At 36.0% G+C, this 27,685-nt stretch overlaps 1 protein-coding gene across 3 annotated transcripts in view; it reads left to right on the top strand.

Annotated features, from left to right (window-relative positions):
- Window positions 1–27,685, top strand: part of KCNK2 (potassium two pore domain channel subfamily K member 2) — a 240,679-nt gene that overhangs the window by 178,427 nt on the left and 34,567 nt on the right. For all 3 annotated transcript variants that reach the window (XM_025366351.1, XM_025366357.1, XM_025366341.1), the window contains exons 5-6: window positions 2,198–2,384; window positions 22,863–23,002. In XM_025366351.1, the coding sequence (XP_025222136.1) occupies window positions 2,198–2,384; window positions 22,863–23,002 (327 nt within the window). The remainder of the gene's footprint in view (window positions 1–2,197; window positions 2,385–22,862; window positions 23,003–27,685) is intronic.

Below are 27,685 nucleotides of genomic sequence, written 5' to 3'. Positions count from 1 at the left end.
GTAGAGGTGGGGTTTCACTATGTTTGCCAGGCTGGTCTTGAACTCCTGACCTCAAATGATCTGCCCGTCTTGGTCTCCCAAAGTGCTGGGATTACAGGCTTGAGCCACCGTGTCCAGCCAGATTTAAATTTCATATGTAGTGTCTCCTAGCTGTATTCTCTTAAACTAGTTATTATCCCATCAAATCTACATTTTCTTATTTGTATAACTTGAATAATGGTATATGGAGGCATCATTCTGAGGGTTGGTGGCGATATAAATTTAACTTTAACATAAGTAGTAAAAGACTGACAGTACTTTATTATTTTAAAATTTGTTTTGATACCCTTATAAAGCCCCTTTGGGAAAGATGTAGTCTAAATAGTAAACATAATAAAGGTGATCATATAACTTAATTCAGTAATGCCATTGATAGAAATGTATCTACACAATGTAATTTGGTAGGACCAAAGGTGTAGTATACATGGAGATCTTCAAGTTGTATTATAGTCAACAAAAAAATGAAAATGCTTTTGTTAGAATTTTAAGTGAAAAATACTACTACTCTTAGGATTATAAGCTTGAGTTCTTGGAAGAAAATTATGGAAAAAGTAACTTCCTGTTAGAGGGTGGGATTATAAAGGATTTGGTACTTCTAGCACCCCTATTGCAAATAAATTTTGTTCATTGTTTAGTAATGTTTATATTTTCACACAAAGTTCAACAAAATATTTATATTTAACTCTACTGATGAAATAAAATATGGAGTATTGTTTTCTCAATTTGGATTACAGCTCCAGTTTTAGCACTAGTCATGTTTCAGATTTAAGATCAAAGTTAGATCTCAAACATTTTGTTCAACATTGTGTTGAAGTAGAATAACACATAGTTATTCCAAAATTGGAGTTTTATTCTTTTTTGTATTATACTTTTATTTAAAATAATTCTCTGTTTATATTAATTAAGAGGGAAGATTGGCGACATAAACATGGTAATGTTGAATTCTTCATTCATTCATTCAACAAATTGTTGAGTCCCTCATAGATGCTGGGTAATATTTTTTTATGTTGCATATACACCAGTGCATAAACAAACAAATTCCATGCCCTTATGATGATGACATTCCAGTGATCATAGTTCAGTGTTTGGTACCAAGCATTATTCTATAATCTTTATAAACATGAACTCATTTAACTCTCACATGTAAGATGAGGATGGTTGACTAGAGGAATGTCTATGTACCCTTTCCATTCTGTGATTTCATAGGTCTTTAAAAATTCTCAAGCTCTAACATTCTGTGATTTTCATATGGTGTAGTTTGTGACCTATATTTTTTACAGTTAATAGGACTGATTCAGTCAGACTTAAAATGTATGGTAACTAACCTCAAATAGAAAGCTGGACACAAATTGTTATATATACCAACATCATTTAATACATTACACTATTAAGTTTTTTTTTTTTAATTGGAGAAGGAGATTTAAAAAAATGGGTATTCTGATGACAGCTATGGCCTAGGGATATTGAAGACTTATCCTTACTTGCTGATCATATAGCTTTGTTAGTTATACAATTTAGTACCATAGAACAGAGAAACAATTCACCTGGTTCATGTTGGAATCTAACTGTGGAGGTTAAGCTGTTAGTATTATGCTGTAATCAATTAAATTAATGATAGGAAAAAGTGATGGAAGTGACAGAAAAAAAACTTTATGAAATTAATGTTTATCAATGAACAATTATAAATACTTAATTCTTGTTTCAGTGTCTCCATTTTTATATGGTTCTGGATTGTATTTGGCGTGCAATCAGTTTTATGTATGACTATAGAATAGAAATATTTCTAAAGTATTTTAGGTAAACAAATAATGATGGAAATCTAAAATTGCATTCTCAGGGCAAATGTAATTTGCCTTTTCAAAAGAATTTTACCTGTTGTAAAGCTATGTGAGGATAAAGTAGCATCATTATTAGCATTGATTGATTTATTGATGATTCCTAATTTTCATATGTAAAGAAGTATAAAAGAAAATAAAATAACATGCTTACTTGCTAATTTGCTCATAATAGTGTATAGGTTAACTTTGCGGGTATGCAAATAATTTCTCTCTGTCTCTCTTTGTTTCTCTCTCTCTCTCCCCATATACATATGTGTGTGTATATATATATACACACACACACACACACACATACATACCCCTTTCTGTCTCATCCCTAGAAGTGGAATGTTAGTCAGACCAAGATTCGCATCATCTCAACAATCATATTTATACTGTTTGGCTGTGTACTCTTTGTGGCTCTGCCTGCGATCATATTCAAACACATAGAAGGCTGGAGTGCCCTGGACGCCATTTATTTTGTGGTTATCACTCTAACAACTATTGGATTTGGTGACTACGTTGCAGGTAAGCTTTTCCTGGCACCCATGTTAATCTTCTAACAGGGGTTTATTAGATAGATTTTTCACTTAGGTTTGTAACAAAACACAAGGGCTGGAAGAGTTTTCTAGGGCTGCCATACCCAAGTACCATGAAGTGGGTGGCTTTAAACAAAGCAAATTCCTTGTCTCACAAAAGTTGGAAATCAAGGTGCCAGCAGGGCCATGATCCCTCTGAGACTCAGTAGAATTTTTCTTAGCCTCTTCCTAATTTCTGGTAGAGGCCATCAGTCCTTGACCATTCTTGGCTTGCAGCTGTATCACTCCCATCTCTACCTCCTTCGACACATGTTTTTCTTCTTGTGTCTCTCTGTCTCTGCAGCCAAATTCCCTTCTGCTTATAAACATACCAGTCAAATTATATTATAGGCCCACCCTACCCAAGTATAACATAACCACATCTTACCTAATTACATTTACAAGAGCCTTCTATTATTCATTTATTTATTTATTTTTGAGACAGAGTCTTGCTCTGTTACACAGGCTGGAGTGCACTGGCGCGATCTTGGCTCACTGCAACCTCTGCCTCGTGGGTTCGAGTGATTCTCCTGTCCCAGCCTCCTGAGGAGCTGGGATTACAGGCATGTGCCACCAGGCCCAGCTAATTTATGTATTTTTAGGAGAGACGGTTTCACCATGTTGATCAGGCTGATCTTGAACTCCTGACCTTAGGTGCCTTGGCCTCTGAAAGTGCTGGGATTACAGGCACAAGCCACTACGCCTGGCCTAAGAATCTTATTTTCAAATAAGATTACATTCTGAGGTACTGGGGATTAGGACTTCAACATATCTTGGAGTTCAGTGGCAAAGACAAATAGTGACTCTTTGACACTGGAGGTATACAGAAAGGTGGAGTTAAGTATTTATTTTTTATTTAATGAAGGGAATATAATCACTGGTTGTTCAGAATTTTATATTTCCACTCTAATTTTTGATACCAAATATCTGCCTCCGATTTCTTTTTTGTTTTGTTTAGCACAGATTTTGACTTTTTTCTCAAATAATTTCAACTTTTATTTTAGATATAGTGGTACATGTGCATGCTTGTTACCTGGGTATATTGTGTGATGTTGAGGTTTGGGGTAAGATTGATCCCATCACCCAGGTACTGAGCTTAGTACCCAATAGTTAGTTTTTCAGCCCTTGCCCCCTTCCCTCCCTTCCCACTCTAGTGGTCCCCAGTGTCTGTTATTGCCATCTTTATGTCCATGCCATTGTTTAGCTCCCACTTATAAGTGAGAACATAGGGTATTTGGTTTTCTGTTCTTGCATTAATTCACTTAGGATAATGGTCTCCAGCTGCATCCATGTCACTGCAAAGGACATGGTTTTATTCTCCTTTATGACTGTGAAGTATTCCATGGTGTGTATATACCACATTTTCTTTACCTAATCCACCATTGATGGACACTTGGATTGATTCCATGCCTTGACTGTCGTGAATAGTGCTGTGATAAACATATGTGTGTATGTGACTTTTTGTTAGAAAGATTTCTTTTCCTTTGCATATATAGCCAGTAATGGGATTGCTGTGCTGAATGGTGGTTCTGTTTTAAATTCTTTGAGAAGTCTCCAAACTGATTTCCACAGAGGCTGAACTATTTTCATTCCCACTGTCAGTGTGTAAGCATTCCCTTTTCTCCACAACCTTACCAGCATTATTATTTTTTTACTTTTTAATAATAGTTATTCTGACTGGTATGTGATGAGATCTTATTGTGGTTTTGATTTGCAATTCTCTGATTATTAGTGATGTGGGGCATTTTTTTTTTGTATGTTTGTTAGTAACTTGTATGTCTTCTTTTGAGAAGTGTCTGTTCATGTCCTTTGCCCACTTTTTTTTTTTTCTTCAACTTTTATTTTAAGTTCAAGGGTATATGTGCAGGATGTGAAGGTTTGTTACGTAGGTAAATGTGTGCCATGGTGATTTGCTGCTCAGAATCTATTAGCTCTTCTTAAGCCCAGCATCTATTAGCTCTTCTTCCTGTTGCTTTCCCACCCCTGCTCCCCTGACAGACCCCAGGATGTGTTGTTCTCCCAATGTGTCCATGTGTTCTCATTGATCAGCTCCTACTTATAAGTGAGAATATGTGGTGTTTGGTTTTCTGTTCTTGTGTTAGTTTGCTGAGGATAATGGCTTCCAGTTCCATCCATGTCCCTGTAAAAGACATCATCCCATTTTTATGGCTTCATAGTATTCCATGGTACATATGTACCAGGTTTTCTTTATCTAGTCTATCATCAGTGGGCATTTGGGTTGATTTCATGTCTTTGCTATTGTGAATAGTGCTGCAATGAATGTACGTGTGCATGTATCTTTATAATAGAATGATTTGTATTCCTTTGTGTGTATACCCAGTAACGGGATTGCTGGGTCCAGTGGTATTTCTGGTTCTAGGTCTTTGAAGAATCATCACACTGTATTCTACAATGGTTGAACTAACTTACATTTCCACCAACAGTGTAAAAGCCTTTTTATTTCTCCACAGCCTCACCAGCATCTGTTGTTTCTTATAGTTTTAATAATAGCCATTTTGATTGGTGCGAGATGGTATCTCATTCTGGTTTTGATTTGCATTTCTCTAATGATCATTGACATTGAGTTTTTTTTCATATGTTTCTTGGCCACATGAATGTCTTCTTTTGAGAAGTGTCTGTTCATGTCCTTTGCCCACTTTTTAGTGCTTTGCCCACTTTTTAATCGTATTGTTTTTTGCTTGTTTATTTGTTTAAATTCCTTTAAGATTCTGGATGTTAGACCTTTATCAGATGCATAGGTTATAATTATTTTCTCCAATTCTATAGGTTGTCTGTTTACTCTGTTGATAGTTTCTTTTGCTGTGCAGAAACACTTTAGTTTAATTAGGTCCTATTTGTCAATTTTTGTTTTAGTTGAAATTGCTTTTGAGGACATAGTCACAAATTCTTTCCTAAGGCTGATGTCCAGAGTAGTGTTTCCTAGATTTTATTCTAAGATTCTCATAGTTTGAGGTCTTACATTTAAATATTTAATCCATCTTGAGTTAATTTTTTATATGGTGAAAGTTAGGTGTCCAGTTTCATCCTTGTTTATATGCTAGCCTGCTATCCCAGCACCATTTATTGAATAGGGAATCCTTTCTTCACTGCTAATTTTTATTGACTTTGTCAAACATTACATGACTGTAGGTGTGCGGTTTTATTTCTAGGTTCTCTATTCTGCTCCACTGGCCTATATATTTGTTTTTGTAGCAGTTCCATGCTGTTTTGGTTACTGTACCCTTGTAGTATTGTTTGAAGTTGAGTAATGTGATGCCTCCAGCTTTTTTTTTTTTTTTTTTGCTTAGAATTACTTTGACCGTTCAAGCTCCTTTTTGGTTCTATATGAATTTTAGAAGGGCTTTTTATAGCTCTGTGAAAAACGATATTGGTAGCTTAATAGAAATAGCATTGAGTCTATAGATTGCTTTGGACAGTATGTCCTTTTAAGAATATTGATTCTTTCAATCCATGAACATGGAATATTTCTCTATTTTTTGTGTTACCTATGATTTCTTTAAGCAGTGTTATGTGGTTCTTGTAGAGATCTTTCACATCCTTGGTTAGATGTATTCCTGTTTTTTGTTGTGTGTGTGTGTGTGGGGGCTATTATAAATGTGATTGTGTCCTTAATTTGACTCTGATATTGAATGTTATTGGTGTATAAAAATGCTACTGATTTTTGTACATTGATTTTGTATCCTCAGATGTTACTGAATTCGTTTATTACAGGAACCTTTAGGCAAAATTTTTAAGGTTTTCTAAGTATCGAGTCATATTTTTAGTGAAGAAAGATAGTTTGACTTCTCCTTTTCCTATTTGGGAGGTTTTTTTGTTTTTTGTTTGTTTGTTTGTTTGTTTGCCTGATTGCTCTGGCATGGACTCCCAGTGTATGTTGAATAGGAGTGGTGAGAGTGGGCATCCTTACCTTCTTTCTCTTTTCAAGGGGAATGCTTCCAGCTTTTGTCCATTCAGTATGCTGTTGACGGTGGGTTTTCCATAGATGGCTCTTATTATTTTGACATATGTTTCTTCAATGCCTAATTTCTTGGGGATTTTTATCAGGAAGGGATGTTATATTTTATTAAAAGCTTTTTCCACATCTATTGAGATGATCATATGGTTCTTGTTTTTAATTCTTTTTATATGGTGAATCACATTTATTGATTCGTGTATGGTGAACCAACCTTGCATTCTAAAATGAAATCTACCTGATCATGGTGAACTAACTTTTTGATGTGCTGTTGGACTCCATTTGTTGAAGATCTTTGCATCTACATTCATCAAGGATAATGGTCTATGGTTTTTCTTGTTATTGTGTCTTTTGCCATATTTTATTATCAAAGCGATGCTCACTTCATAGAATGAGTTAGGGAGGAGTCCCTCCTCTTCAATTTTTTTGGAAATAGTTTTAGTAGGATTTGTACCAGCTCTTCTTTGTACATCTGGTAGAATCTGAATGTGAATTAACCTAGTCCAGGGATTCCTTTGGTTGGTAGATTTTTTTTATTACCGATTCCATTTTGGAAGTCAATATTGGTCTGTTCAGGGTTTTAATTTCTTCCTGATTCAATCTTGGGAGATTGTGTGTTTAGGGGAATTTATTTATTTCCTCTATATTTTTTAATTTGCTTGCATAGAAATGTTCCTGATAGTCTCTGAGAATCTTTTGTACTTCTGTGGGACCAGTTGTAATGTCACCTTTGCCATTTCTGATTGTGCTTATTTGGATCTTCTCTCTTTTTTTACTTTGTTAATCTAGCTAGCTGTCTATTGATCTTGCTTATCCTTTCAAATAACCAACTTTTGATTTTGTTTATTATTTGCATGGATTTTTGAGTCTCAATTTCTTTCAGTTTTGCTCTGATTTTATTATTTTATTTTTTTTCTGTTCTAATTTTAGTCACTTCTGCTAGCTTTGGAGTTAGTTTCTTCTTGTTTGTCTAGTTTCTTCAGGTGTGATGTTAGATCTTTAATTTGAGATCTTTCTAACTTTTTGAGGTAGGCATTAGGCAATATAAACTTGCCTCTTAACACTGCTTTTGCTGTATCACAGAGATTTTGTTATATTGGTGTTTCTGTTTTCATTTATCTCAAAGAATTTTTTAAATTTCTAGTTTAATTTTCTTGTTTACTCAACATTCATTCAGGAGCAAGTTGTTTAATTTCTGTATAATTGTGTGGTTTTGAGAAAGTTTCTTGGTATTGACTGTTATTCCACTGTAGTCTGAGAGTGTGGTTGGTATGCTTTTAATTTTTTTAATTTATTGAGATTTTCTTTATAGCTAAGCATATGGTTGATCTTGAAATATGTTGCATGTGCAGATGAGAAAAATGTATATTCTGTGGTTGATGGATGGAGTATTCTGTAGATGTTCATTAGGTCCATTTGGTCAAGTGTTGAATTTAAGTCCAGAATTTCTTAGTTTTCTGCCTTGATGATAATGCTGTCAGTGCAGTGTTAAGGTCCCTTACTCTTGTTATATGGCTAGCTGAGTCTTTTCATAGGTCTGGAAGTACCTGTTTTATGAATCTGGGTGGTTTAATGTTGGGTGCATAAATATTTAGGATAGTTAAGTCTTCCTGTTGAATCGAACCACTTATCATTATGTAATACTTTTGTGGGCATATGTAATATGTCCTTTTTTATTGTTTTACTGTTGTTAGCTTAAAGTCTGTTTTATCTGATATAGAATAGTGACCTCTACTCTTTTTCATGTTCTGTTTGTGTGATAGATCTTTCTTCAACCCTTTCTTTGAACCTAAGGATGTCTTTATTTGTGAGATGGGTCTCTTGAAGTCAGCAGATGGATAGGTCTTGATTTATGTTTCCAACTTGTCTGTGCCTTTTAAGTGAGGGCATTTAGACCATATACATTCAAGGTTAATATTGATATGTTAGGTTTTGATCCCATTGTGAAGTTGTTAGTTGGTTGCTATGTAGTTTCTACTTTGTGGTTGCTTTATAGGCTCTGTGTGCTATATACTTAAGTGTGTTTTTGTGTTAGCAGGCATCATTTATTTTTTCCATGTTTAGAACTCCCTTAAGTATCTCCTGTAAGGTTAATGTAGTGGTAACAAATTCCCTTAATGCTTGCTTAGCTGGAAAAATATTTTATTTCTTCTTTGCTTCTGAAGATTAGGTTGGTGGAACATAAAATTATTGATTGAAATTTCTTTTCTTTAAAAATACTGAAAATAAGCCCCCAATATCTCCTGGCTTATCAGGTTTGTGCTGAGAAATCCACTATTAGTCTGATGGTGTTCTCTTTATATATGATTTGACTTTTGTTTGTAGCTGCCTTTGAGATCTTTTCTTTAGCATTGACGTCAGGCAGTCTGGTGACTATATGCCTTGGTGATGATGTTTGTTTTGTATAGTACCTCACAGGTGTTCTCTGGATTTCTTATATCTGAGTATCTACCTCTCTAGAAAGATTAGGGAAATATTATTGAATTGTATGTTTTCCAGGTTGTTTTCCTTATCTCTGTCACTCTTGGGAATGCCAATAATTTGTAGATTTTGCCACTTTACATAATCCTGTATTTCTGAAGGACTTTCTTTACTTCTTAAAATTTTTTTTCTTTATTTTTGTCTGACTGCGTTAGTTCAAAAGATTAGAGTTCAAGCTCTGAAATTCTTTCTTCTCATTGGTCCAGTCTGTTGATAGAGCTTTCAATTTTATTTTGAAATTCCTTAAGTGAGTTTTTCAATTTCAGAAGCTCTGATTGACTTATTTTAAGATGTTTATCTCTTACACTTCCTGGATTGCTTTAGAAGTTTCTTTGTGTTGATTTTCAACTGCGTACTGGCTTTTGTTAAGCTTCCTTGCAATCCATGCTTTGAATTCTTTATCTGTCATTTCTGAGTTTCCATTTTGGTTAGGGGTCATTACTAGCTAGCTATTGTGATCCTTTGGTGGTGTCACTATATTCAGACTTTTTTCATGGTGCCAGAAGTCTTGCCCTGGTTCTTTCTCATCTGGAGACACTGCCACTTCTAATGATTGTAATCATTTTTATATGAATAGCATATTTTTATTTTTCTTTCTTCCCCTATAATATTACTATGTTCTTCTTTTCTCTCCTCCTCTCCCCTGCTTCTTATATAGGGTGTGACTGTAGAGAATGCTGGGCAGGGTATTTTGACTTTGCTTCTATAGCCCTATGTATTTCTGTCAGCAGGTTTTATCTTGAGCTATGCTCTCAACATACAAGCCAGTAGATGGCACTTATGGGTAAGAGCCAGCTGTGGCCAGTGAGGCTGGGTATGTACTTAATCCTTGTTTAATGAGAATATCTTTCTGTTGCATAAGGCAGTGGGCTGATTTTTGGATTGCTCAGTGTTTTGAGCTCTCTGCTCAGGCCAGGGAAGGCCAAGATACGCAGGGCTGGACTTGGCAGGTTTGCTTACAGGTCCCTTGATGGCAGGTACAAGCACAGCACCGAGGGAGAATCCAGTGCATGGCCACTGAGTGTCCAGAAGTGTGCCTAAGCTTGGAGCTGGGGAACTCCTTGACCCCATGTTCTCTACCCAGGGATGGGGGAGATCTAAACTCCTAATCCAAGAGAGTAGTTGCTCCAGATGCCTGGAGATTTGAGCATGCAGCAGAGAGTGCCCCCTTGCACCAAGATCTCTGCAAAGGAGCGATGGGATGACTCAGGCTGCTGAACCAAGCAAACAGATGCTCTGAATGCCTGGAGATCTGCCTGGGTGTGGAGCAGAGAGGGCCCCACTTCACCATGATCTATGCACAGGAAGGGCAGAGTTATTCAGGCTGCAGATCCAGGTGAGGAGGTATTCCAAATGCCTGGAGCTCTGCCTAGAGTTGGAACAGAGAGGGGTTTACTGCGCAACAATCTATGTCCAGGAAGGGTTAGGCAGCTTAGGTTGCTGAGCCAGACAAGTGGGTGTTCTGAATGCATGGAGCTCTCCCTGGGGTTTCAGTGGAAAGGGCCCACTGCACCAAGTCTCAGGGGAGCATGCTGGGCACTCAGTAATGACACATACAGACTGGTTCCATGTCACCAATCTGCCCCTGCCTACAAGTGTCCTTGCCCAAGAGAAACTGCAGCAGCAGCAGCTCTCCCCACCCCACCCTACCCAGGCCTGTGATGGAGGAGAGCACAATTCCAGCACCTGCTGCTGAGGCACTTTCCACAGTTTTGGCTGTGGAAGCTCCTGCCCTACTCCAGAGCAGGCACTCCAGTTTCTGGCCCAAGACTAAAATCCTGTGTGGGCATGCTACTAGGTCACCACAGAATAGCTGACTTTGTATTTGTCCAGATTAAAAATGGCCGCCTGCTGTCTGTCCCAGGTCTGGGAAAATGGTTGCAGCTTTTCCCAGTGTCTTTCCCTCACTGCATTTCCAAGATCTCCCCAGGTTAGTTCCAGGGCTTGGGAGAAATAACCTCTCTCCCTTGGCCTGAGTTGCTCGGATCCCAGTGGAAAGGTGAGTCACAGAGGAAGGCAATCTGCTTCTGTCACTCATGTTAATCAGCCAGATGCTGTCATGGGGGCTGTTTGCTCAGGTTCTCCTCCCCAGGTTCTGGGTTTCCTTCATGATTCCAGCGAATTATCATTTTCCTTCTTGAATTAAAGCTTACAGAGTTGATCTTTATGCACTATCTTGCTATTTTCAAGCTGCTGAAGCACACTAAAAGCCGTTAATCATTTTTTTCTGTCTTGGGGAAAAAACGAATTTATTATTATTATTTTTAGTGGCACAAGAATTCAGGTTTAACTTATCTTTGCCCTTTCTACTTAGGCTCTTTTCTGCCTTAGTTTTAAAAACAGCTGCAAACTTCAGAAGAAGTTCTTGGCTACTTAAAACATTTTTTTCTCCAAGATATTTACCCACTTAATTTTCAATCTTAGGACAGCATTTTGTAACTTAACTTAAAGTAGGTCATGTAGACCTAAAGTGTCTACATTTTTCTACTCACATTTAGAAAACTTTTCCTCTTCTATAATATATATGTTATTTCAACTGCCATTTGCTTTATTGTTGTATCTGTAAGGTCCTATGTGCCTATTAATTCAGTTCTCTCTTTCCCAACTATATTTCTCACTATTATTACTGTTCTAACTCCAATTTTAAATAAAATACAATAATGGTGGCAAAAGTAAGTATACTAATCTATTATGGATCATTTTTACCAGCTACCATAAATCGAAACCATTCTCTTAAACAATTCAGTTTGAAGTATTAAAAAACATGGTAAAAATTAGAGTAGGAATGTGTTATTAAAATTCTCAGAATAACCTCATTAGCCTAATTTAGTTTTAACAGAGTTTTATACTTTTTGGCTGTTTACTGTTCTTCCTTGACCCAAATTTCTTACTTAAATATTTTTAGAACAGAAAATACTTTCTGAAGTTCTGTAAGATCTCAGAGAGGGCTAATATTTATCTGTTTCTGTTGATTTGTTAATTAAGGTTCAACTAGGCAAATCCCCTAATATCGATGAAGATGGGGACACTTTCATGAACAAAGCTTTGCTTTTGGTCAAAAATACAGTGTACACCTCTCTGTACACTGTAGATGTACCGAGGACATCTACAATGTAGATGTACCAGTGTACATCCTCTCTGGATGGGGACCCTGGGAAAGGGGGGTGCATCACTCTGCTGAAGATCTTTTCGTTTTATAATTAGCAGAATGTGGAAAGGAGAATTTCAGACATTTCTAACTCCGTATGAGATAAGCTTGTGTCCTGAAATATTCATTTTTCTACCTCTTATTCAAGATGTATAATTGGCTTAAGTAGAAATGGAAAGTTTGTTAATACCGGAGAAAGTAAGACATAGTGATGATAACAAAACGTATGCTTATGATGCATTAATCTTAGGCTGTCTTATCACTTTTTAAATGTAACTAACAAGGCCTTATAGCAACAGTGGAATATATAGGTATTATGTGACAGGTTTTATATTTTCAGGGCTCACATCATATTGTATGTGTTTGTATTATTAATCCATTCTCATGCTGTTAATAAAGACATAGCCGAGACTGGGTAATTTATAAAGGAAGGAGGTTTAATAGACTCATAGTTCAGTATGATTGGGGAGGCCTCAGGAAACTTACAATCATAGCAGAAGGGGAAGCAAACATGTCCTTCTTCACATAGTGACAGGGAGAAGAAGAATGAGAACCAGGTGAAGGGGGAAACCCCTTATAAAACCACTAGATTTCATGAGAACTTACTCACTATCATGAGAATTGCATGGGGGAAACCACCCCTATGATTCAATTACCTCCCACAGGGTCCCTCTCATGACACATAGGGATTATGGGAACTATATTTCAAGATAAGATTTGGGTGGAAACGCAGCCCAAACCGTATCAGTGTTATTTTAAACAACTCACAGTGTCAATTCAGTATGTAGCCCAAAAGATCTGAGACCAAAAAAATACAAAAAGTATAAATAAAAATGAATGTGGGTAGAGTCCTAAACAATATTATATTTGTGACCATTGTATAAACCAGTTTAGGAAAAACAATATTTTTCTTTATGGTTTTGTAGAAGATGAAAAATTCAGAGAGTCATGGCATAGTATCATAGAATAGGAGAGTGATAGCTGTGTGCCAGTAAGAATAATCAAATAAACAACTTTATTTTTATTAGTTTTTATTATATTGTTACCCATCTTCAAATCTGTAACTTTTATTTTTATTTGACAGAGGAAATAATACAAACTTGTAGAAATATACGTTGATTATAATTAGCATAAGAATTTGATGTGATTAATATGACAGATGCTGAGTAAGATAAATTGACACTAGTTTTGCTGATTCATCACTATCTCCTTAACTTAAATATTTTTGTGGCTGTGTTGGTCTTTGTGAAGCTATGATACCCTGTTGCTAGTACTGTCATCTTTACACTCCAGGTCCTTGTGTCCAGAGAGTGTTTTTGGAATGAGAATGTGGATTGGGGGGCAGATGTGGCAACGGCTAGGTAGCAGATGTGTGCCCTTTGCAAGAGTCTTTGGAAAAAACAGAAATTGTGAATTTCTTTTAAAGGACCTTGGAAAAGAATTGCCACATATAGTCCAATAGAGTACACAAAATTGGACTTTGCTTCTGGGTACCTTATGACTATAAAATTAGCTATTGAGTTCCCCATCTGGGAAATATCAATTATTTACTGTTTAGAACTTTCCCTCTTGCTATTAGATGTACTAAAGACAGTGTTCTCACTTAATTTTGCTATTTTGCCAGGGAAAAGCAAGAGGAATTGCTCTAGCTTGAACCTCTTCATCTTTCTGTTGGGCTATAAATCTCATAAGGAAACAAAAATGTCCCTTCCATAATGCACACTTAATATTTGATGTCAGTCTGCAAAACCTGCAAAATTTGCTCTGAGGAGGATCAGGGTTAGGTTACATTGTTATATTGAACTTTTCTGAAGGCAACTTAAAGAATGTATTCTTCAAACTGTGGTGTTATTAAAGGAAAAGAAGTATATTTTGGAAAGTGATTCATAAGTGTTTAGGATACAAATTGTAATAGATCTGTATTTCTTAACATTAGTATAATTATTAGAAGCATCTTAAGAACAAGTGATGATGGGGTGGTTTAGACCAGAACTCTGAAATAGTGCTTGCCCCCAAGGAATGAGCAAGAAAAGTAGATTTTCTGCAATAAGAGAACATGACGATTAGGCTGGGTATGGTGGCAAAATGGCAGCACTTGAGAGGCCGAGGCAGGAAGATCACCAGGCCAGAAGTTCAAGACCAGCCTGGGCAACATAGTGAGACTCCTGTCTCTACAAAAACTTTTTAAAATTTGGTGCACATAGTGGCATGCACCTGTAATCCTAGCTATTTGGGAGGCTGAGGTGGGAGGATCACTTGTGTTATCTCAGGAGGCTACAGTGAGCTATGAACATGCTACTGCACTCCATCCTGGGCAACAGGGCAAGACCCCATCTTGAAAAAAAAGAAAAGATGAAAACTCCTATTTCTATGTATTTCTAAATCTCACTACTTCTTTACTTTTTAAATATCATAATATTTATGATATAATATAGTAGAGCATAATACATTTCTAATTCATAAATAATGTGCAATACTTTGCCGTTTATCACTGTGGGTGATGAATCGAAGGCATTTAGAGACCACTGGTGCAAATAAACAGGCAGTGCTCAGGTGTCTCTGTGTATGTGGCTGAATGTAGGAATTCAGTGTTTAGTACTTTCTCTACAGGAAGAGATCTCCCAGAAAATTTTAACTTCATATTTATTTATGTAGAGAACATGTTTTAGTGACTGGTTGTCTTAGTGATTGGTATCTGTCTGCTCCTTCCTGATGGCGCTTTCTGTTCTCTCTCAGTGCTCAGGGTTCTGGGGCTAAAAAGGACTTGGGAGGTCACAGAATCTGTAGACACTTTTATTTGTCATATGAGTAAGCAGATCCCTGTTGCTAAGAGTAGCAAGTGCAGAGTAATTTTTCCTAAAAGGTGAGAAGAGAGAAAGGAAATTATTTTGCAAAGTGTTATTTACTTAATTTTATTTTATCTTTTTATTTTTATTTGCTGAGACAGAGTCTCACTCTGTAGCCCAGGCTGGAGTGCAGTGGCGTGATTGTGGCTCACTGCAGCCTCGACATTCTGGGCTCAAGAAATTCTCTTGCCTTAGCCTCCCAAGTTGCTGGGACCACAGACACATGCCACCATACCCAGCTAATTTTGTGTATTTTTTGTAGAGATGGGGTCTCTCCTTGTTGCCCATGCTGGTCTTGAACTCCTGGGCTCAAGCGAACTTTCTGCCTTGGCCTCCCAAATTGCTGGGATTTTGAAATCATCAGTAATGATGTATAATCAAATTTGTAGAGATAAGTTAAAGTTAATGGCAAAATTGTATGTGAGAATTAGTGTTGATTTCCTATGTTCTGTTTCCTAATTTTTGTCATTTGATTTTTCATTTGACTGGAAGTCTGGGGTGGTAAGTTGTTAAGTCATGCTTGCTAGCTAAATAAGCTTTTCTCTTTCTTCATTAAAATCTAAGAAGTCTTATTAATTATATGGTAATGTATGAACGCTTGCTTTTTTACAACTTGTCTTCTTTTACAAAGGCCCAAGACTTAAAAAAACAAACAAAAAAACCAAAAAACAAAAACCATAAAGTGGTGATTCTTCAAAATTAGAGAAAAGTGAAATAATTACCCAACCTAACACAATTAAAAATTCCTTTTCAAGGCTGGTAGCTCCTTTAATATAAACCCTTAGGATCTATACCTTAAAGGGGTTATACAAGCCAGTGAATTCATTTCCATAGCTTGTTTAGGAGCTGCCCAGTGAAGTCCTTAAAAACACCCCTTTTCAAAATTAGTTAAGCCCAGGAATTCGAGGTTGCAGTGAACTATTATTGTGCTACTGCTGTCTAGCCTGGGTGACAGAGCAAGACCCTGTCTGAAATTTTTTTTTCTTTTTAAATAGGAAACAAAGAAAAAAAATACTCCTTTCCATAAACCTGAGGTAATATTTTGTAAGGGTAATGTGAAAGAGTGAAAAAGCCAGAGAAGAATTTATAGTTTCACAAAGCAGCGTCCTCACATTACCTAGTTTTCTAATAAAATCCAAAAGTTCTAGGCAAAAATCCAGATGTTCTAAGAAATCCTCATGGTTAATATTATGAAAGCACATATTCCATCTGAGCATGAATTTATTTAACCATCCAAATACATCATCATGGAATTCTGATCAGTGAAATTTAGTATATTTGGTTAAATAATGAAATTTTCTTCATCACACATGTAGTTTTGAATGCTTACTAGGTCAACCAGGCTTCATGCTTAGTACCTGGTGCTCCCTCATATAGAGGTATAATACAATTTGGGACTTTCCCAGGTAAAATTTTTCCTCTTCTGGCGTATTTACCTTTACTACATTTTTATAGTTTTTCACAGTGTTATAATCATTTGCCATCATATTCTTTACTTAGGAAGCACATATTTGTATTTCTTATATTAAGGACTCAGTTTTCTTGGAATTACATTTTCAAAGTCATTATTGGAAATGTAATATTTAGTAACCAAACTGTTTGCTTTCCTGTATAACTGAAATTATGACTCATTCAGTGGAGTGCTCAGAGCTTGCTCAATTTAAGAGAATTTTATCATGAAAACATAAATATCTTTAAAAACCATGGCATGTTTCTCCTTGCAACCCTCAAGCAGTTAGTTCAAATGGAGACCTCTAGAAAACTGCACCTTGTGTTGACTAAGAGTTTTGCAACCATGTCAAAGGCCAGGTATTAAAATTGCTATTGTTGAGCTGATAACTGAGTAGAAATTTGCCAGGAATTTAACAGGTAACAAGGAAAGTACCTGAAAAAGAGTGAGATCTATTGAAGAGCAGTCATTACCACCATCACAATGGCTCCGAAAATTTGCTTTGTTTGGAAAAGGCGGGTTTGTGTGACTGCTAGGGAGATGTTTTATATTCATTGATCATTTGTTTGTTTAGGTGTTTAATGGACACATATTGTATATCAGATACTGTGTTTAGCACTTAGTGACAATAATTGTTCTAGTTCCTGTTCCTGTGAGACAGAATGTATGAAATCCTGGAGCAACAATTAAATAGGGAATCTTTTTCTCTTCCTGGTATTTGCTCTGTTTTATTACACAGGAAAATTCTGTAAAGGGTTTAGTCACTCCCTGATTTAACTCGTGACTCTTAGAGAACTCACAACAGAAATAATGGCCATCTGCATGATTAAATAAGTGGAATTTGACCCAAATGTTTCAGAAGTCTTAGGGACTATGAACAAACCAAAAAGTTCCTTAACTTTTAGGGTTCAGAATGGATATATAGAAGTATTGTAAAAACATGTGGAGAAAATATTGAGGAGAAAAGTATTCAGTAATGGATAATTACAGCTTCGTGGGGCAGGAAGTAAATTGTACTACATTCCGTGAAAAATATTCCAAATTGTTCTAGATTGAGATTTAAAGACAATTTCTAAGAATAACAATTCGGTATATGTATATACTGTTCCATCTTTGTAAACGATGAGTGAGTGATGTCATGTGTTGGTTTTTCTTTCTTTATGATCATCAGACTGCTGTTCTTTTCATGGCAGTCTTCCCAGTTTAAGAACAAGTACCTAGAGGGACATGGACAACTTCTCGAATGCTGAAATTTCAAATCCCCAAATACAAGTTCAAATATCACCTTTGTTGGCATTCTGGTTTTCTGACTTAATGGCATATGAAAAGTTTGGTTTAGTAGGTAAGCTATTGTTTAATACTGAAGTCATATTTCCATTTGTTAAAAAGAAAATAGGATTTATAACATTATTAAAAGGGGTTCTGAGTCCTTAAAGCAGTGAGAAACACCTTATTCGGTTAAATTACTTAACAACAAAATAAGATATACTAAAACAGAAATTAAGATTTTCCCTCCTCATATTAAGACGGGATAGCTTTAATTAATAAAAGTAAAGTCAAACAAACCCCACAAAATTAAAATCCATGTTTGATATTTAAGCTAAAATAATTATAGGCCGGTTTAAAGGAATGACCCCCATTTTCTTTATAATGGAGTTATTTATCTATGTTTATATTCTATAACAGATATGCCATTTTAGAAAATCAGAAGAGGTGTATGGAACTGATAACCTTAGTCTGGAGTGGCTTGGTTATTCTTTAAAACCAGGATATATCTTTTTTTTCTTTACAAATACTTTGTGATTCAGAAAGAAAATCACAGAGAAAAAAAATTATATTTAAGGGATAGGGATGTTGTATGCCCAAGTTCTTTAGCACGCAAAAGGGCCGATGGCTGGGAGCTGCTGGAGAGAGGACAGAGCAAGGTAAGGAGGCCCTTGGTGGAATGGTGCTTGTCTTCAGACCCACATGGTTTCTAGGTGAGAACCTCGAGAAGAGGCATGCCTTGTCCAATTTAGTGTTTTCTGCCTTAGCTAAGTACTTCCCAGGCAGTATGAGCAAAACAGGTTGGTGGATAAATGATAAGAAGGACAGTAGCTGACATCATAGATGACATGGACCATTGGGTTCAATGAAGGAGCCTGTGTTTTGGAGCTATTCAGACACCTGTGTTGAACTCTAGCTCTGCTACCCCTTTCTTGAGTGACCTGCCATATGTTATTTTCTCTGCTGATATTATGACATCTCTATTTTAAGGTGGGATACTTACTGTTGGGATTTCAAGGAGCTGGTACAAACTGGTCTTTCATTCCTGAGTTCCAAACAGACCATGAGAGTGATGGCAATTGGATGATCAGCTTTATTGCTGCAAAAGGAAGCTGGCAATGTGACTTAATTCTATGGCCACATGGTCTTACTAATAGCCCTGCCCTAAGTCAATGGAAGTGTGAAGCATGAGAATGCAACTCCCCTCAACACCTACCCACAGGGCGTTAGGATGAAATGATTTCATTTATGGAGGTAATCAGTAAGTCTTCCTTTTCATCCCACTCTTCAAATCTGATTTTGAATATTCTGTAAATCAGTGGAAATGAGCATATTAACTAGGTTAGGCAGGGTTTACAGGGCCAAATTTTTTTTTTTAAGTCTTCTAGGGGCCTTTGTGGCAGCTCACGCCTATAATCCCAGTACTTTGGGAGGTCAAGGCAGGCAAATCACTTGAGGTTAGGAGTTTGAGACCAGCCTTGCCAACATGGTGAAACCCTGTCTCTACTAAAAATACAAAAAATCAGCCAGGTGTGGTGGCAAGTGCCTGTATTCCCAGCTCCTCGGGAAGCTGAGGCAGGAGAATTGCTTGAATCCAGGGGGTGGAAGTTGCAGTGAACTGAAATGCACCACTGCACTCTTGTCTGGGTGACAGACTGAGACTGCATCTCAAAAAAAAAAAAGAAAAAAAAAAAAAAAAGGCCTTCTACGAGATGCCTGCCATGGCCTCATGGGTTGTTCTGTCACCTAATCAATGATTCTTTGGAGCCATCTAGGGCTTTCTTAATGCTGGGTAGAGGGACTATTTCCAGCAAATGTTTAGGAAACCTGCTTTGTGGAGATAATGGTTCCCTAGCAATAATACCAGCCTGAACTTTCCTAAGCTATATTTTTTGTAGTTTAATCTACTAGATTGGATTAGGCTCTGACTGAGTTCCTCACACAAGCATTAAGGACAAGAGATCTAGAGAGAGATCGCACCATCTAAAAGAAGCTGTCATATATCATATAAGAATGTCAGGATGAGTAGACTTATTTTAACTACTTGGAAAAGTTTATAAGATTCCCAAAACCTTTATACCTCCACACCTCTTTGTTATTTTTATTACCAACTGTATACTGTCCTATTATGGTTAGCCAGAAAGTTCTTAAAATGGAAAGGATTTATGTGCATGTTTTTAGTGACAATAAAGAAAAAAACAAAAGCAGTGGAGTGAATATTTCTGCCAGGTCAGTGGGGGACCTAGGAGGGGAGAGTAGGCTGTAGCATCTTGTAGGCTGCATCTCCGAAGTCTGTGGAAAGAGCAAAAACAGAGTGTGGGAGACAGGGGCAGGAGCCCTGTCAATAATAAGTCAATAATAGAAATTACCCTAGGTTTTCTTAGTATGCCAGAGACAAATGAGTAGGTTTCCTGAATATAGCTAGATTGAAATTAATGCTTGTAAAATTCAAGAAGTTTTTAAAAAAGTATTTCCTAATTTATTCCTAATTTAAAAATAAAACAATTTTTCTTAGCAAGCTATCCTGACATCACAGATATGTTAATTTGGATAAGATTCTTAGATGAAATGAATTGATTAACGTGAAAATTAATTCATGAATCTTAGATATCAGCAAGTGAGTAGGATTTGGAAGTTGTTTGACAATATTTCGTATATATAGTATTCGTTTTTCCTAAATCATCTGACTGCCAGTATTTCATCTTGAGAGTGGCAATTTAAAAAGGAAAAAACATTTTTTCCCCTGGGCTTAGACTCCACTAAAACTTGTGGGTTGAACATTTTACCCAAATATAGACCTTTTAGTGATTAAGCTAATTTACTCTTCTCAAACTGTGACATCCTGTTTATAAGAAAGAAGACTTATAAAAAGTAATCTGAGCATGAACTAACTCTTCTAAAGTCAACATCTTGGTGAACTTATGTGTTAAATGAGTCACAAATATTTGGATGAAAATTTTTTCTGGTTTTGAAAGAGAAAGTACTTGGGAAAAAATGTCATTTTGGTTTCATTGAAATGGAAACATTTGAAAAAATGAAATTCACTGGTGAGCCTATCATGTAACAGATTTACACACATATTTCTTAAGTCAGTTCTGTGAAGTTTTAGAGCTGTATCCTCCATGGGCCAACTCTTAACCATTATGAGATGCATTTACAATTATTCCCAGAAATGAGTTTTTAATGTTGCACAAAGTAAAATTTTTATAATATTTGAAAATAATATTATTCACTTTGTAAAATGTATTTGTAAAATTACTTTTGTCCCAAAAGAAAGCTGAACGATGCCTATTCAATTTATTTACCTGACAGAAAAATGCTGTCTTTTTATTGACCCTTTATTATTTGAAAATGTCATCATGAGCAACTTACAATTTAATTTCTCTACAATAATGTTATACTCAATATTTTATACTTGATTTTAATATATACTTGCAATTTATACTTGATTTTTAATATATACCTGCAACTTATTAGCAAAATTTAATTTCTCTACAATAATGTTATATTCAGTATTTTATACTTGATCTTTGATATACTTGCAATTTACTGGCTGAATTTTTGTGAATTGAGCAAATCCACGCTCTTTTAAGCACCTCCAGTCTCTATGCTGTTGGTCCTAAAATCCTTATCTTCTGCCCTGTTCTAGTAAGTGTTAGATTTGCATTTTAAGGATCTTTTTGGTTATTACCTCAAGCACAACAAACCTGTCGGTTCTCAGTTTTAATTACCTGTTTTAAAAAAGTCAATCTTTCTTCCCCCATTCAGTTACAATATCACCAAAGACCCACAGTGTGGGTCTTTGGTCATCAGAGAGCTCTTCCTCTCACTTATCACAAGTAACTGGCCATCAGTCCTTGATAATTCGGCCTGTAAAATTACTCTTCTTGCCATCTCTGCCCTAACTCAGACACAATAATTTCTTAGCTAATTCAGAACAAAAGCTTCTCATGGGGCTTCCCTGTCAATTCGTTCTTCTCTGCCACTGGATCTTTCTGTGGAGATAGTCAAATATGAATATATAGGACTTGTCTCCCTAGAGACTTTTACTTATTCTCCATTGAGTTAAGATGAAATCTTTACAATCTGATACAGCCTACTTTTTCTAGATTTCTCTCTTCTACTTATCTGCTCTTTGGTCAAATACATGTGGAGATTTATCCATGACTAGAAGTCATTTGACTATACTATATATTTTCCACACTGTGCTATTCCAAGTTTTGATCCTCATTACTTAAGACTCACTTTCCCATTCTTACTTTCCTTCTTCCAGAAGTAAAAATCATTTCTTCTATGTCCTCTCATAGTGTTTTTGTATTCTCTTTGCCATCATGCAATATACCCCATTAAGGTTAAATATCTATATGAGGATTTCTTGATCTAAATTATGAATTTTTCAAGAGAGGTATTTGATTTCTTATTTGTGAAAATAAAAACAGTTTCACTGTTGGGACTTAATAAATGCCCCCATATTAATGGGGTACTGAACAAAGGGTGTGTTGAAATGAACCCAGATTCTCATAGGTATAGGTATTGTTCCAAGTGGATGGAGAAGTTCTTCAAGGATTAGAGTAAAAAAAAAAAAAAGAGCCTTGCCAATTTTTTTTTTCTTGAGAGCTATGGTTTTATTTTATGACAGTCATGGGAATTTCTCAGAAAAGTCAGAGAGTGATGAATGGTAGTATTACCTGCAAATTTCTATTTGTTCTCCTTCGAACCATCAAGTCATTGTCTCTGGCATTTGTTAGTGATTCATTGTACTGATGACTTTAAAATATGAACCATCGCTAGAGTTGTTCACTTGCTGTTCAGTTTGGCATTAAGTTGATTAGCTAGCATGTATTTATTGGCAATGAGGTAAATATGCTAAGTTAAATGCACACCAACAAAAGTATAATCGCTATCTTCTATTTGTTAAAATAGAGGTGGAAAAAGAAACTTAGTACACATAGAATAATTAAGTACAAGACTGAGATGGATTATATAAATGTAAATGAAACATGAAGCAAGGAAAAATCATGATGATCTGAAGAAGCAATGAAAGGTTTCATTAAGAAAAACTTAACTTGTTCTTGAAAAATAGGTAAGAATTACTTGAATGAAAATCAGAAATTCAAAATGAAGAAAATAATATAAGTCCATTGACAAGAATACTAGATTTCTATGTTTTGCAAACCAAAATTCAGTTAGTAATTTTAGCAATACCTGGATTGTTTACTTTTAAGAATATGAAGTTATTTTGTTCTACTTTGTTTTGTCTCCAGGTGGATCTGATATTGAATATCTGGACTTCTATAAGCCTGTCGTGTGGTTCTGGATCCTTGTAGGGCTTGCTTACTTTGCTGCTGTCCTGAGCATGATTGGAGATTGGCTCCGAGTGATATCTAAAAAGACAAAAGAAGAGGTGAGAATTAAGAAGTGTGCAAAAACACTTCTATTTAGTTAATTCAATAAAGATTATTTTAAATTATGTTTACATTTACATTTAAAATATTTAAACATTTAAAAATGTTAATATTTCCTGTTTGGCATGAATTTGCTATATGAGACTATGAGCAAATATATGAGTTGTATTATTCACTTAGAAAATGTTTCTATGCCAATTGCTGTCTCAGAACTGAGGGCAATCTCTAATGAAAAAGGATGTAACTAAAAACATTTTCTTTGTTATTTCTTTTTCTTTTGTTTTCTTTCTTGTGTTCTCAAGGGCACAAAATAAATTTTATTCTGTAAAGAAAAAATAATAGAAAATATTTGTATCCAGAAATCAGGAGCATGAAATAGTGAATATTCTAAATAATGTGAAAGGTTTTTTACCTTTAACTTATTTTATTTTTCTTATGTCTATATAAATTTGTACATACACATGTATATATATTCCAAAGCTGTATGAATTATGGCCGTTTTCCGTGTGTATAGATTTTAACAATTTTAAAAGTTGTCAATTTACTTATCTTGTACAACTATACTTATAGAAGTGAACATTAGAATTTTGACCCATGAAATTTTGGAAAATTTGAAATTTGAATATTGATTTTGAAATTCTATTGTTTGGAAATTAAATTTTGATTTCATATTTACATATCCAGGATCACTATTAGTTTGAATGTGACGGGGTAATGTTTAATTATGAAATGTGTATTTCTTGCTTCTGAGTCTTAGTCAACTTTGCTAATTGTTTCAAAGAACAACAAATCTGTAAAACCTGTCCCTATAGTACCTATTGCCTTCCTTTAACTATCCATTCCTAGGCCACAGATATCAGTGTCAGACTCTTTGATGGCTACAAGCGTGAATTCTTTAAGCATACACCCAAAAGAAATAGAATAAGATAGAAACTGATGAAATTAACTTCCCTTTACAAATGTTTTCTTTGAAAATTATGATGTAATTTTTTTGTTTTGTTTTGCTTTGTTTTTGAGACGAAGTCTCTCTTTGTTGTCCAGGCTGGAGTGCAGTGATATGATCTAAGCTCACTGCAACCTCTGCCTCCCAGGTTGAAGTGATTCTCCCACCTCAGCCTCCTAAGTGTCTGGGACTACAGGCTGGCACTACCATGCCTAGCTATTTTTTTTTTTTTTGTATTTTTAGTAAAGACAGGGTTTCATCATGTTGGCCAGGCCGGTCTAGAACTCCTGACCTTCAAGTGATCTGCCTGCCTCTGCCTCCCAAAGTGCCAGGACTGCAGGCATGAACCACCATGCCAGGCCAAGTCATATAATTTTTTATTCATACAGAAGGTGCCTATGTGAACTAGCAAGAATGTAAATTATCTATACTTTACTTCGAGGATACCGTATTTCCTAACTGGGAATTTACTTATTCAGTATGCATTAGTCTATATCTTAGTTGCATCATCAAATCGAAATATTTTTATTATAAACAAGTCAGTAAGACAATATGCTTGACACTATAATTTAAATTGTATGAAAAGCTTTGCATTGAACAGGACCTATTCAATGGATTTGCCTCAACCTTAGGCTCATTGTATGTGGTGCGCATGTGTGAGTGTGGTGTTTGTGGGGGCGGTAGGGGATGGGAGAGAGAGAGAAATATGATGGATGGTTATTCTTCATATGTACTTCATGTATATCTTGAGATGCTAAGGCAAAAAGTGGAAATTGTAGTTAGGGAATGTTTTGGATAACATAGCTAAAAAGAGAACTACTCAAACATCAAGCAATAATTTGGCTTTCAAATGGATTTGAAAACACATGCACACAAGCATGTATTTCTTAAATAAAATAGACTTGAGCAGAACCTATTTCATACAGTCAGGTAGTTAGGAAAAGTATTGTTTTGCAATACACAAATACACACATATAATATTATAAATAAACCATGTATTACATATATACACACATACATACACACTTATATCTTAATGTTTTTGTGGTCCACAATCTAAAAGTTTGAAAGCCGCTAAGGCACAGATAGTACAGAGGGAAATTTTGTATCTTTATTAATTGATGACATTGGTATAGAATATCTGCTTAAATGTTTAAAACTTGTATTATTAAAAAACAGTGCTTTTTGTGATAGGACTAGCTGGGTCAAAGAATTAGCACACTTTTCCAGAGTAATGAGTCTGCTCTAGCTGTTAAAACAAAATATGACAGACTGGGTGGTATAACAACAGACTTTTTTTTTTCCTCACAATTCTGGAAGCTAGAAGTCTAAGAAGGTGCTAGCAGGGTTGGTTTCTGGTGAGGCCTCTCTCCTAGGCTTGCAGGTGGTGCCTTTCCACTGTGTCTTCATATGGCCTTTTCTCCATGTGCATGCATGAGAGAGAGTGAGAGATCATGTGAGCATGTACACTCTGGTATATTTTTCACTTCTTAAAAGGACTCCAGTCCTATCGGATTAGGGCCCCACTTTCATGACCTCATCTAACCTTAATTACCTTCTTTAAAACCCTGTCTTCAAATGCAGTCACACTGGAGCTTAGGGCTTCAACATCTGACTTTTGGGGAGACACAAATCAGGCCATAACACCATCTTTTCAAATAAATACAAATTTCTACATAATTGATTTATTCAAAATGAAAATGAAGACTGGGTGTGGTTGCTTAAGCTTGTAATCCCAGCACTTTGGGAGGCTGAGGCAGGCGGATCACCTGAGTCCAGTAGTTTAAGATCAGTCTGACCAACATGGTGAAACTTCATCTCTACTAAAAATACAAAAATTAGCTGGGCATGGGGGTGGGTGCCTGTAGTCCCAGCTACTCAGAAGGGTGAGGCAGGGGAATCCTTTGAACCTGGGAGGCGAAGGTTTCAGTAAGCGGAGATGGCGCTACTGCACTCCAGCCTGGGTAACAGAGCCAGACTCCGTCTCAAACAAACAAACAAACAAACAAACAAAAAACAGCGTTGTGTGCCTGCTTATGAGTGATCTCATGACTCTCAACTGAAAGTATGAGATGTAGCACTGTGTTTTCCTGCTAAACATTGCAGGGCTTTTTTGTTTTGTTTTGTTTTTTGTTTTTTCTTACCACACATGTTTTGGCGTCTACCTAATATTCTGGGTAGCATGTGCTGTCTGGTGATTGCATCTGCCGAAAGCTCACCTGAGTCAAGGCTACGACCAAAGCTTTAAGTGAACCATCCAAAGACGCAGCTGCTCTGAACAGGGGAGCCGGTTGAAATGGAGCTTTCAATTGGAGTAGATATGTATATTTTCTGATTTATAATGTAATTTAAGGAACTGCAAAATGGGGTCACGAATTCAACAGAGAACATGAAGAAAGACAGGGAAAGGCCCCTTATAATTTTCAAAATATCATCATGGCCAAAGTTTTTATGAACAGAATACTGTTAAAATTTCTAAAGCAATGGAAAATGATTATTATATAATTTTAGTTTTGCAGTAACTCACTAAAGGTATAAATCAATAAAAGCCAACTAAATATAATCTAGTTGTCATCTCTGTGTAGATGAACCAATGCCAGGTGACTGCTCAATAGGTATTCCTTACTTTCCATGCCCAAGTCATTCCGGGCACCGTTAGTTTTAAAAACTCCCAAAGTGTTAAGAAACAACAAGGTTATTTCTAGTTTTCAGTTTTGATGAATAAAAACATTAAACATTTTTAGTAACTGGGAATCTTCCTCACTAAAAATTTAACTAGTACAAAGTATAAAAAATACAAAATTAAATATAGCTTCAAATTTTCCAAGTGATAATACTTGGACACATGCTTTCCCTGAATGAAAATATTTTGGCTAATAACCCCAGTCTTATATTATTTTTTCAAAAACAAATCTGCTTAAACCATATTGGTTTAAGTATGAAAATATAGATCTAGTCATATGTGCCCTTATTCCATTTCTGTTTTTTATGTTAAAACATATTGTTTCCAGCCAGGCGCTGTGGCTAACACCTGTAATCCCAGCACTTTGGGAGGCTGAGGCGGGCGGATCACCAGAGGTCAGGAGTTTGAGACCAGCCTGGCCAATATGGTGAAACCCTGTCTCTACTACAAATACAAAAATTAGCTGGGCATGGGGGTGGGTGCCTGTAATCCCAGCTACTCCGGCTGAGGCAGGAGAATCACCTGGACCCGGGAAGGCGGAGGTTCCAGTGAGCCGAGATCATGCCACTGCACTCCAGCCTGGGTGACAGAGCAAGACTCCATCTTCAAAAAAATAAAAATAAAATGAAAAATAAAATAAATTATGTTTCCAGTGAAGAATAGTTTTAATGAGATTATGTTTTGTTTTCCATCAACATGCTGAAATAAAACGTGGTCTAGCTAATCCATCTGAAATATTTGAAGAGGAAATGATTTGTTGAAACATACTATATATTCAAAAGTGCCACATATAATTATAGTTGATCTGCATCAAGGAAAACAATAATGAGCGCAGTAATTTTCCAGTTTTCCACGGAAACATATGCATTTCTGTAAAAGCGTTTGTCTATTTTTTAAGCTCCAGTGGAGGGTAGGCACATGTTTAACAGAAAGAATTGGTAAGTCAACTTATCTTTTTCATGAAACTATGTACTATCTTCTGAGGAAATAATGTTTCCATTTATAAAATAAAGCTTATTTAGATATTCTGGATAATACAATAATACTGCTACCTGA

This window comes from Theropithecus gelada, chromosome 1 (assembly GCF_003255815.1).
Source record: "Theropithecus gelada isolate Dixy chromosome 1, Tgel_1.0, whole genome shotgun sequence".
NCBI classification, from domain to species: domain Eukaryota; kingdom Metazoa; phylum Chordata; class Mammalia; order Primates; family Cercopithecidae; genus Theropithecus; species Theropithecus gelada.
The sequence above is the reverse complement of the archived record's forward strand: the minus strand, read 5'-3'. Positions and strand labels throughout refer to the sequence as shown.